This window comes from Ixodes scapularis, unplaced genomic scaffold (assembly GCF_016920785.2).
Source record: "Ixodes scapularis isolate PalLabHiFi unplaced genomic scaffold, ASM1692078v2 PGA_scaffold9__187_contigs__length_104089568, whole genome shotgun sequence".
NCBI classification, from domain to species: domain Eukaryota; kingdom Metazoa; phylum Arthropoda; class Arachnida; order Ixodida; family Ixodidae; genus Ixodes; species Ixodes scapularis.
The window spans coordinates 16,079,721-16,098,082 of record NW_024609884.1 but is presented as its reverse complement, the minus strand read 5'-3'; the positions used below and the strand labels follow the sequence as shown (position 1 = coordinate 16,098,082).

Sequence of the window (18,362 nt, the reverse complement as noted above, 5' to 3'; positions counted from 1 at the left end):
TATTTATTGTATCCGTAGTATAATTTCTAAAGCAGCAAAGTTGTAAAAACTGAAAGCTGACAAATGAAATACTGAAATACCTTGCTTCGAGCTTCAGAGTTGTTCATGACACTTCTAGTTTCCCGGCCGGTATAGATGACAATACCAATGGCAGTGCCTGAAGCCACAACTGTGTTGGCCCACAAAGTGTTTTCGATGTTCAGTGCATCCTCTGTAGGTTCACCGTCGTGCTGCAAAAGAATTTTGGCCTACCTGAAAGCTACTACTACCATGCTTCAAAAAGTAGCACAAGCAACCAATGCTTTTCTCCCCCCTCTAAACCATTTTCACTTTTGAGAATGAATACTGTAATGAAGCAACAATGCAAAGGCATTAAACCAAAAATATACGAGCTCTCACTTGTAACTGAAAAGAATGACAGTATGTCTGACCTCAAACGGCTTTCATAAAATTGACTTGTCAGCTCAAAGGGCAAGGTAGAGTTCTCTTGAAATTATTAAATCCAACCTTTTCCAAATAGGTGCTGCCACGTAGACGAGCGACTGGGTTTGAGATTGAGTGGCTAGGAAACAATGAACTTGCAAGAGCTCTCCCGCCCGTATGACACCCAAAACGTTGGTTACGTCCTGTTGGCCCATTGAAACGCCATGACCTAATAGATACGACTTCCCCAAACTTCGCATTTTGTCCCCAGTGGGTTTTATATTTGGCCCCAAAGTTGATACAAAGAAGTCATCTTCCCTCTTTGCTCGGCCAGAAAGAAGAGAGAGAGGGAGAGGGGGTGCGAGAGAGCTAAGCAGTCATGTTGTATGGTACTGAACTGGTATGGTTTCAAACTGAACAAATACTTTCTTAACCAAAAACCAGCTCCAGTACTGTGAAACCTGCAGCTCTATAGCAAATTTTGTATTAGTGAGCCTAAATTTATGCTTACGGATGAGACTATCCTTAAACTTTAAAATCTGCCAGTGTATACCGAGTAATAGCCGCACTATTTGTGAAGAAGGCCCCAGCATCTCCTTTCCCGCAGAACACAAATACAGCCAATCATCGCGTTGTGCATAAATAACATAGCGAATAACTAGATTGAAAACACGATTCTCCATACAAATGCAATCTTCACAGATGTTATCTTCGTGCCAAAACTTTATCTCTGTCCTGTAAACCGCTGGAATCATGCTGTCGAAAGCGGTGATTGGCAATCCCCATGCTCCACGGAAAAGTGAACCCTCAGGTTTTCTTCATAAACTGTGCGGCTATTGCTCGAGTAAATATGGTATATGTCAGATTTTGGAGTTTACAATAGTAGTGCCCTAATCTTAATCAAAATAAGGCACAAAAAAAAAAAAAAAGGTTTGGAAAACCAAGATTTTTAACTACTGTACGCCATGCTTTGTTATCCTTAAGCCCACCAATAAATCATGTCTCTATCACCACCAAGTTGAAAATATTCTAATGTGGCAATATCTCGAACCCCAGTCACTTCCTCGGTTATCTCTGCTGGCCTTATGCACTCACTGTGTACACTTTCCTATAGAGGAATGTCCGAGTGAAAACAATCTATCGGGTGTCTCAAATAACAGCCAGGCTCTTTAAATCGACCGTAAAATTTGGTTTATTAAATTATCGCACTACAATTTTGTGAAGCATTGCCCACAGGTGGTGCTTTTTTTCTATTTAATTTGCAAAGGGCAACCTTACCTGGGCAAAAAGTAAAGAAAAAAAAAGCTTTACTTCTATGGAAACCCAGCAAAGCCACTGGTCTTCAATCAATAGGGTGCCCTATTGTTTGCAGACTGGTGGCTTCGCTGCGTTTCCATAGGAGTTAAGCCTTTTTCTTTTTTTTTTACTTTTTCCCCAGGTGTGGGCAACGCTGCATAAAATCATAGCGCAACAAGTTAAGAAACCAAATTTTGCGGTCGATTTAAAGAGCCTGGCCGCTACTTGAGACACCCGGTATTGCGGCAATATCTTGTTAGGACCCAATCACTCTCTCAGCTATTTCTGCTGATTATATGGACTCACTCTTGTAAACTTTCCTATGAAGCAGTGGATGTCTTTCTTTGGCTCTTCTGCATACACACATGCATCAATCTCCAGCATTTCCTAAAAGAAGAGATAACCATCAAATGAATAACACAAGTTTGAAGGTTTCTTGCCCTTCTGACTAGCTAATGTCACTTATGGTCAAATAATTCAAACAAGTTTCATAGTAGACAGTCATCATACTTCTCTTAACTACTACAGTTGAACCTCATTATAATGACATGACATCGCAAAAAACAAAACCATTCGTTATATTCTATATTCCTCATAAAAGAATAGAAATCAAAGCGAACATTCCCTTACTTGGGCCAGTGGTATAGGCATACAAAAGTGCACATCGTCAAGATATATGAAAACGCACCGTTGCAAACCTTGAGCCCTATTACCAACATGCAAATCCTTACCTGTGATTCCAAGTCACAATTAAAGTAGACAGAAACAAGAAGAGATCAATTTACAAAAGGAGCAACTGTGTTGGCCGAGTGCACAAAATTTATTTGAAGAATAATATAGTCTTTGATTGGTGCCTTTTCCCGGCATTGTGAAGGATGAAGTTCACCGTGTCCATGCAGGACAGAGCTTTTCCAAGTCCAGCCGTGGGGAGTTTTTCGAGGTAGTTGCACAGCTTCCTTACCATGTCCACCAGTGCCTGTGCTACTCTTGGAAAATTCTTCGATGTCGTCTTTGCTGTAGCTGCTGCTTTCATTGCAGGGCAACAAAACACAATCTATGATTTCCCAATCCTTCAGCTCAGGTGCCACAGCAAGGTTGTCATCAGCAGAGACGAAGTCCTCAAATGACACGTTTGGCAGGGCTAATTGATGCCAAGTAGACTCGTCTGGTTCCTCTGCTAAGTCTTCGCGGCGAGGTTCATCGATGAGAAGAACAAAGCCGGCATCTGCAGAACAGTTCCTTATTGTGGACTGCCTCAAGTCGTTCCAAGACCCGTACAACATTTGCACTTTTGTCTTTATGGTGATGGAGGTCAAGTGGCGCCGATCGATGTCAAACGCGAGCTGCGTCACCAAGCATTTCCGGTAGCTACGCTTCAGGGACCAGATGATGCCCTTGACCAAAGGCTGAAGCAGAGAAGTTGTGTTTGGTGGCAGGAACATTAAAGCACTGCCTTCAGTGAAGTCGACACCTTGTGCGCCGAACAGTTTCCCAAGAGAAACAGGACCTTCCTGTTCTGTGCGTCTATACACAGAGCATGGATGTCAACCAGGCTTTTTTATTCGACCAGTAGTCTACCTACAAGTTTTGGACGCCTCGCAGGCACATGGGGTGGGCAGACTTTCCGATGACAGAACATGGATGGCACGCCTCTTGTCGCGCCATCCATGTTTGCAGCAACAACGACAGTAACTCGCTCCTTATGTTTTCTTCCACCGTGACACTTTTTGTTCTTCGCGTCCAGCGACCACTCTGGTAGTAGCTTATAGAAGACCCCAGTCTCGTTAACGTTGTACACGTTGCATTCTCCGCATTCTTGAAGTACGGGCCTGAAGTTTTCCAGTCACTTCTCGCGTGTCTCAACGTTAACGGCCGACACATCACCAGACAATGCGTGGTAAGCAATCTCGTCTTTAGACACTCAGCGGTTGGCTCCAGCGTTCCCTTAAACGGCTGGAGCCAACCGCTGGTTGCAGTGAAGTCTTCAAGCTTCAAGAGGCACGCTAATCTATTAACCTATGTTTGCAAGAGGGCGCCAGACACGGGAAAGTTTTGCGCCTTCATGTCTTTAAACTAGGAGAATAAAGCCTCTTCCACGTCAGGGTACACACAAGGCCTCACATGCTTTCTGTCACTTTTGACGGCATTGCTCGTATGCATGTCTTCAATCTTCTTCCTTCTACCAATGATTGTAGATAATGTGCTTAAAGCAAGGTCAAAATCCGCGGCAATGCCTTTTTTTATTTTGACTGCAGTCTACCGCTCTTAAAATTTTAGTTTTCCTCTTTAGAGAGACAGCTTTACGTTCCATTGCCATATTCACGGGCTCGGTATAGGGAGCACGGGTGGTGGCTGCAGGCTACTGGGGGACAAACAAATGCCTCAGTGTTTGCTATCACCGACAGGTGACGCCACCCCCCAATCCCATTCTTCCTTCGTTTACGTGTCGAGTTCATGGTTGGTGTCAGCCGCCGCCCATAATGCACATTTGCGGGCACCGGGTGATCGGAACACCAAAGATCAAACTAAACATTTGAAATATTGCATTCGCTGCCTGCTTTTTTTAAATTTATGAATTTTCTGCCGCTGATTACATGTTTCGAGCTGCACACTGAACAGAAATTGCTTCGTTATAGCAGATTTCGCGCCGAATTTCGCAGTTTCAGTTTCATTATAAATGCAGAACTACCATTGAAAGAAAGCATGGACAGCCAAACTTCATATCTACTTCGTTATATCTGATATTTCGCTATATCAGTGTTCGTTATAATGAGGTTTGACTGTACCTCACCATGTTAGACAATTATGTGCAAATGTAGATCACCAGGATGTAGTTAAGCACTTTTTAGGTTCTATATCTCTAACGAACTAATCAAACCACAAGATTCCTGTCTCAATAGGTTTGTCAACATTTGACTCTCATGCTGCAACTCTGAGGAAATTTTCATCAGGATTCAATTATTCTCAGAAACTATAACTAAGCATAAAATAGCTGGTGCCATATTCAAAGAGAACTTTTCCAAGAAATCAACAGTATCTCCCTCTCCCACTGGCCAAGTTTAGGTCAGTGGTTTTGATGCATGTAGCATGTGGAAACCAATCAATCACATGGCAGAAACCGGAAAAGTGACAAGTCAACAGGTACAAGCTCTGCCCCTTGATCCTGATAGCCTTAAATGAGACAGGCCAACAGCACTCACTATAATTCCAATTTCCTTGTGCCAACTAAAATTTTGCATTTAGAAATTCAAAAGGCAATACACACCTCTGGGCTTGCTAACCGCTGAGTGGAATCAACGGCAACCCTCAGCTTCCAATCTGTCTCGCCATCCAGTTGGTCCGTTCGAATGAAACACGAGCCGTTTTTTTCCGTTGTTTGCAGCAGCACCATGTCTGCAGGCACTCTTTGGTTCTAGGAGATTTGTAAAAAAGAAATTTGAAGGTGTTCTTTTAGATCCGTTAATAACATGGATGTTCCTTAAGCACGGAACATTTTCTTGTTTTTTATTTTGTATAGAGATACGGCTACAGTTTATGAACAGCATATTCCAACCTAAAATCTTCTAATAATAAATGCAGTTTTGAGTTTAAAAAAAACAGACACTAACAAACCTACTTTTTTTTTTTCTTTTTTTCCTATTTTTAAGAAACAGCCACAGTACAGTTACCAGATGAGAGGCCTACCTTTTCAATCATGATGAGGTCAGAAACTTTAATATCCGAGCTGGGAATGCAGCAAACTCCGCTGGGTGTCAATTTCTTAAATTGCTGCGAGTTCACCTCACGGTCACGAGCATACCGTCTGCAGTCGTCGATAAACTCTCGAATGAGGGTCACCGCCAGGACGAAACCCTGTAAGGAAAGACAATTGGATGCTCAAAAGCACGGCGAAATATTGTTTCTATAAAAATTAGAACCCACCAAAGTTGTGCTCTGGCAGAAGGACTGAGGATTAATTTAAACCACCCGAGAATCTTTAATATGCATCCGAAATCCAAGCTACCCGCAAAGATTCTGAAATCAGCCTCCGGCACATTGCAAGCACCTCAGCTGGAAGTCAAACCCCCCAACTTGGCATCGGTAAGCTAGCACTTGGCCTCGCAGCCACTTAGGTGGCTTTCATATTCAAGTGAAGTCATGGCATCGAGCATTGTTTTTAACTCCAATTTTATTGTACTCCACCATACAATCGTGTGCCACGAAACTAAAAAAGCAGTGGAATACTTCTAAAAACTCTTGGTGCACTACATAGCTGCCAGATACGACTTCAACAGTAAAGTTTTAAAATATGCTAAAAGGTTACTGAAACAAGTGGCAGCTGAATATATGTAAATACAACAAAATAACTTGCTCAGAGGAAATTCCTAAATGCACGAAGTGCAGCCCTCCACTAGAAAAAGGAGGGTCTTGAGGAATGAAGATGGCCCAAATGCTCACCAGGGGGCCCCAGTAGGTGTAGAGATATCCGATTCTGATGTCAGGGATGAACTGGGACAAACATACCACCAAAAAGTACAAGTTCAAAAAAAATTTGAACTGATTAAATAAGACCTGAAAGAGAACAACAAACAATGTTACAGGAATAGTCATTACTAAACAACACAGACTTACAGTTCAGGGTATCACGAGAAACACCCAAAAACTGTTTTAGCACAGCTTTAGCTAAAACACCAAACAGCTTACCAAGGGAAGGAACGTTAAGATGTTGTATTTCTGGTTGCATATCTTGTTTGGAGGAAACTTCTCCGACGGTGACCTTCCCAAGAACACCGTCCTCGGTTGGTACTCGTGTGCCCTGCAGCAGCCCATGGTGATGGTTCGACAGCAACTGCAGCATTCAAAACATCCATTAGGGTTCTCTTCAGAAACAACAGAAAAGATTGATCGAGTAAAAATTCAAGAAATGCATGAGGTAATGCACTCTGAGTAGATACCTTCTAAGAATGTGCACACTGGAAATTTCCAGCAACATTACTCAACAGGGAAGAAAGTTCTAGGCATTAGAAAGTTGCTCACTACACTCTGACAATGGCCAATAAATTATAAAACCTATCCCTGCAATTAGTCGCTTTAATTAAACATATCAAGCTGCAAACATTATACTGACTGACACACTGCTTTGCTTGTCTAACAGAGGCAGGAATCATATCCAACTGAGCTTTCATTTTTACTACCATCCTATTTTAGCTTTTTCAGTGAATGAAAGATGCACACTGGAGTCAACGAATGCATGCAGCAGAGCAGTAATGCCACCTGTGACACCGCTAGCCATGAGATGCACCTGCGAGCTCACTGGGCTGGGTTTTGGGGGGTTCATTTTAAGTGCCAATTAAAAGGTGTCATTACCCTTTTGCACATTTTTTATCCCATCAAGTCATGCATTCATTTATTAGAAAAGAAGAAGAGAGGGAAAGAAAAAAAAACCTTGCATAGGGTCTTTTCTATTTGGTAGTGAGGATTGCAATTGAGACCATATATTTTCCAATGTTAGGTTTAAAAAAAAAGTGGGGGAAGTTAAGCTTTGATAGTTTAAAAAAAAAACAAAAAAAAAACAGGAAACAGTTGGGTATATCTGTAGACTATATACATTCACAAGTCAAAAGAATTATTCAATGCCCGAAGGAAATGTTCGACTGATGACAACTTCCCGCTTGATCCCCCAAAGCCCAAGCATTAATTCCATTTTTCCAAAATTGCGTCCCTGAAACAAACAGCAAGGTCCAATGTACCAGCCAAACCAAGTTCAGTAGGTTTCCTATGTGTGTGGGGCACTGCTACCTTTTAAAAGGATCTTCTATAAAACTGCATCAACCAACATTATCACTCATATTCAATGCATAGTGTGTAATTGGAGCCAAGTCCAAAGTCAACCGTCTACCAATGCAATGAATGGAAGGAGCTCCAATCTGAACACTGATGCAACACTCGTGTCTAATATGTGCAGAGTGCACACAATTAATATATGGCAGCCTCGATAATTGGCACAGCTACTACCAGATAGTGCATCTTTTGTGAGGGGCCTATTGTCCTCGAATTGATGAATCTGCCAGTTTTAACTTTTACGAAATTATTTCATTCAGAACACTTCAAACAATCTGGAAGACTGAAACAATTACATCACCCTTACCAGCTGAGACATGGACAGACTACAATTCTCAAACTTGCAGGTGCCAGTGATAGTTTAAAAGGATACTACAACGAAATTTCAACGCTTATTTCTTGGTCTATTCGTGTTCAGGGGAGCATAATCACATCAGATACACCAATCTCTTGTTGAAAAAGACACGAAAAGGTATTTTAAAATGAATTAAACGACTGGCAAAGAGCAGCTGGCGGATGTCGCTAACGCCTCGTTTGTAATGCCCGTCTAGGAACCTTGAGAGGTAGTAACGGTATCTCTCGCCTCCGGCCAAGGCCACGACGAGAGAAAAGAGAGAAAAGCTTCTAGGACACACAAAACAAAGTCTCTCTGAAACTTTCTTTTGTGTGTCCCAGAAGTCGCTATTGTCCCTCTACAAGATTACCCTAACCCGTCATTCAAAATTCATACAAAGGCAGCTATGGGGTTACTTGGGGTGGCCCGATCGCTGGTGTGCTTTGGCTGCTTTTAGCGGATACTACGAGCCATCAGGGCCTATCCAAGGCCGTGTGAATGACACGTGACTTGGAGAGGGGGCATAGCAACGCGCAAAAAGCGTATCACAGGCTACGTCCACACAGCGGGATTGGCTAGAATAGCTCGCAGCGTCCGGACGAAAGGTCCCCAGACAAACTGTCACGACTGCGGCGGATGTGACGTGCTCTTTGTTGGCTGCTCTCCGAGCGTTTACCAGAGTGGGACGTTTATAACGAGAAATACAGCCATCAGGCTCAAAATACAAACAAGCGATTGTCATTTACGGATATTGTGGATCATATTCAGCCTATTTGTGAACACGACGGGTATACTTCAAATTTCGTTGAAGTATCCCTTTAAGGGAAACAAGAAATCTGTCTACTTGCTCTTGCAAGGATAGCATTATCTGTCATAACATGCCAGTGCACATTTTCCCATGCCATATGCAACTTTTGAAAGAAAGTAGTACAACATACTGCCACACATTTGCTACGGGTTGACATACATATTTGGTATGCTGCTCTCTCCAAGATATTACACCCGTCTCTGTCTTTCAAAAATACCTTGCAGAAGTTAATAAATAAGTTCTCAGAAAAAGCAGTTTAGCAATCCTTTGTTACATAGTCCAAAAAGCTCACCTTTGGAGAGCTGATGATAAGCAATCGCAGCAGCTCATGGCCCTCGTTTTGCAATGGCGGCTGGCAGCGTCCTTCTCAAGTAAACTGTCTCCTTCTCCAACGTCAAATCCTTCGTCACTGCTCAGACTAAGTCGTGAGGAGCTAATCCGGGGGGATCTAGATGAAGTAGAAAGGTACAAAAATTCTGTTAACACATTGCATTTGTTTGTGCATCGTGTATATTGTTGTGTAGTTTCCTAATGTCTTCTCAGCTCGATCTGAACAATGCTGAGAGCTCTTAGAAGGCTGCTGATCTTGGCTTTCTACAAGGCAGGAGAGCCTCTTTGTTTCATCCTCTCTCAAATTTAAGAAAAAGAAGATACTAGGAGAAAATGGCTCTACATACTCTTTGTTCAGAAGAGGAAATGCAACACCTGGGGAAGAAGGTATGAAGGAGGGAGGGGGTGTGGGAGAGGAAAGAGACCAGAAGTGGAAAGCTTTAAGTGTGCAGCAACCTCCTAAAGAATTTACCAAGCTATGCTACCATGGTTCCTCACGCTCATTTGTGTAGGCTCCAAACTTGTCAAAGAGAAAACCTGAACTCATGTAAAATAGGATAATTTGTCAGTAAGTCAGTGGAAAATACCATAAGTAAAAAGTGCACCTAAAGTTAAAATAACACATTTTCATTTATTTCTCCTTAAAGGCCTGATGAGGCATTACGTAAGGGGGGATGTGAGCGAACATAATACAATAATTTGGAACACAAAAAACAAAGTAAAACAAAGAAAGGAAACAATAGTAATAAAAAGCGCATACAGTGACAAGCTGGTATGACAGTGGTGGTTAGCAGAGGTACAAGGTGACTGACTGGCAGAAAATGGATTGGTCTGAAATAAGTACTATTTCCTCAGGGAGGGAGCTCCAGATGGTTATACTAGCTGGTGAGAAAAATGAGGTATTAAAAACTAGTGTTTTGCCTGTTATATGTTTGATGCAGTGACTGTAATTGAGGCGAGATGATATCCTATTTGGAGGTAAAAGAAGGGTGTCATATGGACTTGTGTTTTTGTAGTAAACTTTATGTATGAGACACATTCGAGAAGTTAGTCTGCGGTCAGAGAGTAATGGAAGTTCTATGGCTAGTTTAAGTTATGTTACACTGATGCCTGATGCCATAGGAATATGTTGATGTAATAAATCGAGCTGCACGGTTTTGGCTTGCTTCAAGGTTAACAGCAAGGTAGGCTTTTGAAGGATGCCAGATGGACGATTCATATTCTAGTTTTGGACGAACAAATGTTATGTAAGCCAGTTTTCTTGGGTGAGAGGGTGCAGATTTAGATGGCATTTTAAGTATCTGAGGGTGCGTGATGCTTCAGCTGTTACAATGTCGATATGCTGAATCCATGAGAGTGAGGGAACCAAATGGACACCAAGGTACTTTTAAAATGATGCAGTTCCGATTACAACGCCGTTTAGAGAGTATGGATAAATAATAGTATGTAGATTTTTTCCCTGTGAATTATATAAGTTTGCTTTTCTCGTGGTTAAAAGGGATAAGCCATTTATCGCACCAAGCGCCATTTCATGTTAGGTCATTTTGTAGAGTATGATGATCGGAGAGATTTGAGACCGGATGGTAAATGACGCACTCATCAGCGAACAGTCTGATTTTTTAATTAATGCCATGCGGAAGTTTGTTTATGTATATAAGAAATAAAAGTGGGGAAAGTCCTGTGCCCTGGGGAACACCTGAAGTTACGTTTGCAAGGGGTGATTTATGATTATTAGCTATTTTGAACTGTACTCGGGACGTGGCAAAATCATGAATCCAGGAGATGATGGCTATGTCAAGGCCAAGCACCGAAAGCTTAGAGAGAAGACCATTATGTGGTACTTAAACGAAGGCCTTGGAAAAATCCAGGAATATGGCATCTGTTTGATAGTTGTTATTCATGTTAACATGCAAGTCATGAGTAAATTCGGCAAGTTGGGTTTTGCAAGAAGATTTTGTAGAAAACCACGTTGATGAGGGTAAAAAAAATTAATCGAGTTAATGTGATTGATTATGCTGGAGCTAAGTATATGTTTTAAAATCTTTGATGGAACGCTAGTTAAAGAAATTAGATGATAATTAGATGTGAGTGATCGGCTACCCTTTTAATGGACAGGGACTATCTTCGCTATATTACAATCTTTTGGACCATGGCCAGAGGAGACAGATTGGGAAAAAATTAAGCTGAAATATGAACAGGCAATTATATTAGTGTTCTTAAGAATTTTGGAGTTAAATATTTATCTGCCCCAGCAGACGATGATAGTTTTACTTTGTCAATAAGGGAACTTATTTCAGCGGGTGATATTGTTATAGATGGCATGACGTTGGTTGGCAGTGAGAGAGGAGAGGGAATCCTGTCGAGGTTTTCAACTGCGATAAGGATACAAAAAAGTTGTTTAGGGCTGTTGCGCAATCGCTATCACTGATAGGATCCTTAATGCCATTGGTCAATCCCAGTGATCGAAAATAAAAGTTAGGTGATAGAAGCTGCCAAAATCGAGTTGGATTCGTGCGAAGAATTGATGGCATGTCATCAGATAGAAATTTTGCTTTAGGATGTTTAACGTTTTTGAAATATTCTTTTGAGAGTTCTCTGTGTGCTTCCCAATCTAGGATGAGGCCAGTATGTTTTGCTTTGCTACAGAGGCATTTCTTTTTGTTACTCCAAGAGTCTTATTAAACCAGGGATGATTCCTATCGGATTTAATAAAGATGGTTGGAATAAAGGCATCAATAAGATCGGTCAGCTCATGTTGAAAGAAGTTCCAGTTTTCTTCGACAGTTCTGGAAGTAGTGTTCACTTCACTGAAGTCTCTGTAATAGGCGTGAAGTTCAGCGTTAATAGATGCAGTCTTTTTTTTTGCTATCTTCAATTTTTGCATGGCCGTTTTTCTGTTGATGGGAAATTCATGTTTAAGCTTCGGTAATCCCCTAATCCCGGCAGATGAATGATTTTGAATATAGTCAACGGTGGTTGAAAACGGGAGATTGAGTGTGTTGCCGAGTCTAGTTGGTTAGTTAATGACTTGAGTGAGGGTGAAGTCAAGTGTTAAATCAAGGAACCTTTTAGATTTATTTGCGGTACTAACCATGTTGAGTTAACCTGATACTGAGGTAGAGAGGAACCGTGAAAATGAAGAAGAGACAGAAAATAGACAGGACGATGTCTCAATGAGAATTGAGACGTCGTCCTGTCTATTTTCTGTCTCTTCTATGTTTCGATGTTTCCTTCTCTACCCCAGTCTCAGGTTAATTCAACATGGTTAATATTCACCAGCTCGCCTGCATCCCTATGTTATTTTCTTTTTGCGGTAACTTTTCCTGCGACTGTGAGTGAGGTCCAGTGTATGTCTGGGTAGTGGAAGTCGCCAAAAAGAAAAAAATGGTGATTCATGATGTGCACTTTTAAGTTCATCAAGGGCATCTCATAGATGATCAACAAAAACCTCACTGCTGTCCGGTGCCCTGTAGCAAATTCCAATGATTGCTTCGAAAGTAGGGGATTTGATGCAAACCCATATTAATTCAATGGAACTGTTACGACTGATGCAGTAGGATGATATGTTATTTTTTATAGCAACCAAAATGTTGATTCTCCTGCGCGAGTGTCGATCACGACGATAAATATTATAGTGCATCTGAGGAGGAAATATTTCACTGTCATGCACATTATCAGTTAGCCACGTTTCTGTGAGGATGACAATGTCAGCTGTACAATCATCAATGAGGCTATGAAGGTCGATACGTTTAGGCATGATGCTACATATGTTAATGAAGGTAACAGAAAGTTGAAGCAGCTATCATGTTTATTATTTTTAGTAAGGAGAGCACTGGTTCTTCGAGAATGACCTATCTAGCTGCTAGTTTCAATGACGGAATCCAAGGCAACATCGTAGACATGGCTTGCTTAGTTCCAAGTGCTGTCGGCACACTAACTATTTCATGCTGTGATCGATTGGACAAGCTATTTAAGCCATGACTGCTCACACACAATTCCGAAAAAAAATGTGAGATTAGGGCTCAGGTTTTTGTTCTGTGCATTTATAGAAAAATTAAAAACTTGTCAGCTGAATATTTAGTTTTTACCAAAATGTGCCAAAATTATGACTTAAAAAAAGGCCAAGGTTTTCAGAGTTTATTTTTATCACTTCGCTCAAACTGTAGCAAGGCTTCAAATTCAAATGACAACAAACTCCCAGAAAGTGGAATGGTGAAGTGGGGGAAGAGGGGGATGAGAGAACTCTAGTTTTTAGTAGGCTCTTCTCATGATTTGTTTTAGTGTAGTTCTTTTGAAATGGAACAATGTCAAAGTGCACAGTTATGGTGTTGAAGTGAACTCCATGTTGGATTTAACAGACAAGTCATGAGACAAACTCCTGAAACAGTTCTGCTGCCTACAAACAGAGGTTGGTTGACAAATGGCACTCTGGCTTAGAACCTGCCACACAATACACAGTTCAACCACAATTCAAGCCCTTTCTGGTCTAAGGCGTGCATTCTGATCTTAACCCTCAACCCTAAATTTTGGCAGGACCTTGATTCATACAAACTTATCGTCACTTTTTTTACGCAGTGGTGACACTCAACACTTTGGAGGATGAGTTTGCCGAGTACATGCGGTATGTTGCAGAAGAAGCAGTTGTTTGATCACTTTCAAGAAGTGTCACTTTTCCAGCTGGTCATGTTGGCTATGTGTGGTACTGAACGTCACAACACTTTCAGAACCAAGTCCGAGTGTTGAAGGTATGTTTCCACAGTTCTGAATATACAACCAAAAGGAGTGCAACCAGCTGAGGGATGAAAATGAGGAAAGTCGCTCAAAACTGTGCCTCTCCTACAATAAGGTGGAGTGAAAGAAGTGGTTTCAAATTTTGTTCTTTATGATGCCACGAACATGCATGACAGCAAATAAATGGTGGATGTCGACTGTAGCACCTAATTGTTTCATTTTTTTTATTTTTTATTAAAGCAAAAAAAAAAAATAGGTGCCAAAAATATAAGCACCAAAAAGGGCAGAGTGTAAAAATTAAAATAAATGCCAAAAACAACCTACTGATTCTGAGCCCTATGCACAGCATATCCCAAACATTTCAGCTGCTGTAGCATTAACTAGAAACATTGACTAGTGAGCTGTATGTCTCCTTTATTACGTTGTACTTGATTAGTCACTCTCACCTGGAAAATTTTTGAAGTGCAACTCCGTCCCTGTAAAAGGGGAGAATGAATACTCTGCATTTACCAATGACAGGAAACCAACCAAACATACATTGACCACATTTGCAGATGTTATGAAGGGATGGTGCCACCACTCCCATCAAGTGCAAAAACAAATTGAAAGAAAACTTTGAAAACTGTGTTATAGTCGGTGACAGGTTAAGAGTAAAGTGGAAGCCCCTCCCACTTCTCTCCACTTTAGCAGAGTGAATGCTGGAGAGGAGGCAACCTCCTCTCCAGCCTTCGCCCTGTTAAAGTGGAAAGAGGTGGGAGGATCCTCCACTTTACTATTAACCTGCCACCGACTATAGTCAACAGTTTTCAAACTTTTTTTTTTTATATAAAACCTGAGCTAAGCCTAAAATTAAACACGCACAGCAAAACTAGGAGAAAAAAAAAGAAAAGAAAAAGATGGTGGCCCCATTCCTTATTAGTGCCTGCAAATATGGCCGTCCATTGTCTAGTTGGCCACCTATCATCGCCAAATGCATGGTTCTAAATCTCAGTTTTTATGGAGACAGAGCTGCCCTAAACCTGATGTGAATATCTCGTGTTCAATGGTGGCTTAGTTGAAAGAGCTCTCCTGTTTCCATGTTACCAGTGCGTGCTTAGCTGGCGAAAGCCACAAAAGAATATCATAAGACATGCTGATTGCCAAGTGCTGCTTAACCTGTGCACATGAACTCATTGCCTTCTAGCTGGTTAGTGAGAGTAATGAAAGACAGGGTGTTTGGAGTGAACAAAGAACCATATTTTTCTTGCCGCAAACATAAGTTATGAATTGCCGGACGCTCAGTCTCTGCCCAAGTGTAGTGCTAGCGGTTGAGATCAAATGTCAAAGTTTCAGAACTTATTATCCAATTTAAAAGTTGTAAACAATTTTCAGATATTTTGAATGAGAAAATGGGTTCCTTTCCCAGTAGCAGATGCCATTCATTAGCATGTATTTGCGGGCTGTTGGGCAGCCATTGTGCCACTAAGTCCGAAAATTGCTCATAACTTCTAAATCCGATAACAATAAGTTCTGAAACTTTTGCATCTGGTTCCAATCACTGGTGCTACATTTGAGCAGAGACTGAGTGTTTGGCAATGCAGGTTATTTCTGCACTGTGAAAGACATGATTCTCTTTTCGCCCAACCATATGGTACTAACAGAATGGAATGAAACGCGAATGCCAGAATGCATGGCCACGTAACCTTCAATACATGCTGCGCTACCTAGAGCTGATAATTTTCCATATGCATAGCCTCGTAGCCTCCCTCTCCACTCCGCAGTTTTATCGCCTCCAGATAGTGCAGCATCTATCAAAGGCCGTGCATTCTGGCATTCACATTTCATTCTGTTCTGATAGTGCATGTCGTTTTGCTTGCCCATCAAGCATGTACACTCTTTGATAATACAGGCTGAAACGAACTGAGAGAAGACGGGACGTTGAACTAAGGACGAGAAAGAGGCTGGAGACGAGAGTGCAGTGCCACTGCGAGCTCGGCCTGACCATCCAAAGAATGGTAAAAGCCAGCGCCAATATTATGTGGCAAAATTGAATCCAGCCATTGCCATGCATGGGTAGGCAGTAGTAAAGAATGCATAGGCAAGGTGCACTAAAGTGCATCCTGGAACATTGCTTGAAGTTTCGATGACCCCCTTTTAGTAATCTGAGAAAAACTGGAAAAACCTGCGATCGCTTGTTTGGGCTAACAGTATCCCGCTCTATACATGCACTAATCTAGTTTCTCATGCGTGTAAACATATGAGAAACTTCTGGACTTCATATTTTATACATACCCGTTCCATCCCTTCCCCCTCCCCCTTTCCCAAATTCCTCTAAACTTTCCTAAAATAAATAAATAAATAAATAAACTTGAAAAAGAAAACCCAGTTTTCGACTAGATGCCCTAGCGACGAATAGCCCTATGACGAATTGCCCTACGCGACCAATTGCCCTGCTACGAATCGCCCTGTTACGAATTGTCTTTCGACGAACGGCCCGTAGCCCGTGTAAACAGGATGATGGTCTATTGACATGGGCCATGCAGAAAATAATCTTGGGAATTTGAGACGAAGAGCAACAAAACAACGGGAGACAACTACAACACATAAACACAAGAGGCATGAGTTGAGACGAAGAGCAACAAAACAACGGGAGACAACTACAACACATAAACACAAGATGTACGGGTATTTTCAACAAGCTTGTCTACTTCCTAATTCTTTATTCAATCCCCTTTTTTGCCTTTCATACACTTGCAACAACGTCCGAGACTCGGAAGAAATACGGCACTGCACAGGACTAATTTTACATACGCCAAACGCGATAGCACTGGCAATTAAATGCTAGTAACGAGCTTCTACAGGGTGTCACAAAAGAAAATTTACACGGTCTTTTTTACCGCAAAAATAAACTAGGCATCGCCGAACGCTCATTCTCCGCCCAAAGGTAGAGCTAGAGGTCACAACCAGATGCCAGAGTTTCAGCCCCATCCGATAAGTTAATCAAAAGTTATTAGTGATTTTCTGAAAATCTCAATGGGAAAATGGAGCCCATTTTCGCCCGTTTTCGGTTTCTGGTGCCATAGAGCCCCATGTGTTTGAAAACTCCGTCGGCCGCCATTTTCCCATTGAAATTTTCAGAAAATCACTTATAACTTTTGATTAAGTTATCGGATCGGGCTGAAACTTTGGCATCTGGTTGTGACCTAAAGCACTACCTTTGGGCGGAGAATGAGCGTTCGGCGATGCCTAGTTTATTTTTGCGGTAAAAAAGACTGTGTAAATTTTCTTTTGTGACACCCTGTATTTAGAGGGCACCTTTTACAGCCCCTTATCTATGACGCGGCTGCCGATTTGGGGGTCAATGTTTCAGAAAGCCCCGGGTGGAAACGGTGTATGAACACACGTAACCCATTTCTTCACATTTTTTTGTAGAGTTATTTCGAACTTACGAAAGACTAGCCATAGGAAGTTTGCCATTGACAAGTTGCCGAAGACATTACGGCAAGGCTGTGGCCGATTCCAATTAATGCTGAGAACGCGCGAATGTTTTCATTGCTGTTTTGCTAGGTAAGGTGAAATGCAACGAATAACGTCGCGAAACAACGAACTTAGGTTTTCTTGCCTGTCGGCTTTAATAACTACCGCATATACCCACGAAATAAAGTAATCAGTAATCAATCCAGGCGTGGCCGCCAAACAAACGGAAATGCGCCCGTTAGGTTTCTGCAGAGTGAGTGCGTCTTCGCGAGAAATCAAAGGAACGGCCACTAGAAAATTAACATAAAATGTCGAGGGTGTAGTGACTTCTAGTTCTGACCTGAGCATGATTTCGGCACCGCTCCCAGTGCATTAACGCGGTGACATTCTGAAAAAGAACAAACACAGGATAGGTAAGACCGATTCACATGATGATCACATACGCCTGAGCATGACGTGTTCGAGGTTTGATAAATCAGTAGCACGATAAACTTGAGCGCGCATTCCTGTCATCACCGCCAGAAGTGAGCACCACACCTTCTATCAAAGCTCAACTTTCAGTAAAAGCGGAAAAACAGCAGTTCCTACCTTTGACTCCTACATTCTTCGAAGAAACGCGACATACACGCGCCCTACACAAACACGATGACCATTGTTGCACACTGACGGCAATAACGACTGCATTACTCCGCCCTCACTATTCCGCTCAAATATTCGTGAATATGCCAGTTATTCTATAGTACGCTTATACGTCGCGCTAAGCCAGTGGCGCTAGTGTACAACTCCAGATGGACAAGTTATCGCGCGGGAAAACGCAACGTGCTGTTGCAAGCTGTTCGAACTTCGTCCCTGCTTCACTCCCTACACCTCCCACAGAAAATGTTGATGTCTCCAATTGAAGGTAGGTAGGTTGGTATTCATTTATTTGCGCCCGTAAACGCAGGCGCATCAGAAAGGCACGCAGCACGTATAAAGTACGTGCCTGTGAGAATGGGTGTATCCAGGATTTTTAAAAGGTAAATATATCAGCTTGGACTTTATAATTATACTTGAAAACGAGGCAAGAAAGAACAGGAGTGTATAAACAGCTGACTTCCACCGGTGTTTTAGTGTAAACTTCTCCCTTTAGCGTTTGCTTCTTCATTCAGAGGCCAAAGTAGAGCA

At 41.9% G+C, this 18,362-nt stretch overlaps 1 protein-coding gene across 3 annotated transcripts in view; it reads right to left on the bottom strand.

Moving 5' to 3' along the window:
• LOC8053869 (probable phospholipid-transporting ATPase IIB) overlaps nucleotides 1–17,887 on the bottom strand; it is a 47,718-nt gene extending 29,831 nt beyond the window's left edge. The window contains exons 1-10 of one of the 3 annotated variants that reach the window (XM_029981107.4): nucleotides 17,787–17,887; nucleotides 17,539–17,586; nucleotides 14,189–14,218; nucleotides 8,974–9,129; nucleotides 6,403–6,547; nucleotides 6,157–6,270; nucleotides 5,404–5,571; nucleotides 4,985–5,131; nucleotides 2,026–2,106; nucleotides 81–230 (exon numbers count right to left, since the gene is read on the bottom strand). In XM_029981107.4, the coding sequence (XP_029836967.1) occupies nucleotides 81–230; nucleotides 2,026–2,106; nucleotides 4,985–5,131; nucleotides 5,404–5,571; nucleotides 6,157–6,270; nucleotides 6,403–6,547; nucleotides 8,974–9,129; nucleotides 14,189–14,218; nucleotides 17,539–17,546 (999 nt within the window). In that variant the 5' untranslated portion in view covers nucleotides 17,547–17,586; nucleotides 17,787–17,887. The remainder of the gene's footprint in view (nucleotides 1–80; nucleotides 231–2,025; nucleotides 2,107–4,984; nucleotides 5,132–5,403; nucleotides 5,572–6,156; nucleotides 6,271–6,402; nucleotides 6,548–8,973; nucleotides 9,130–14,188; nucleotides 14,219–17,538; nucleotides 17,587–17,786) is intronic. The other 2 variants (XM_029981109.4, XM_029981108.4) reach the window with 2 other exon arrangements.
• Between the last annotated feature and the right edge of the window lie 475 nt (nucleotides 17,888–18,362).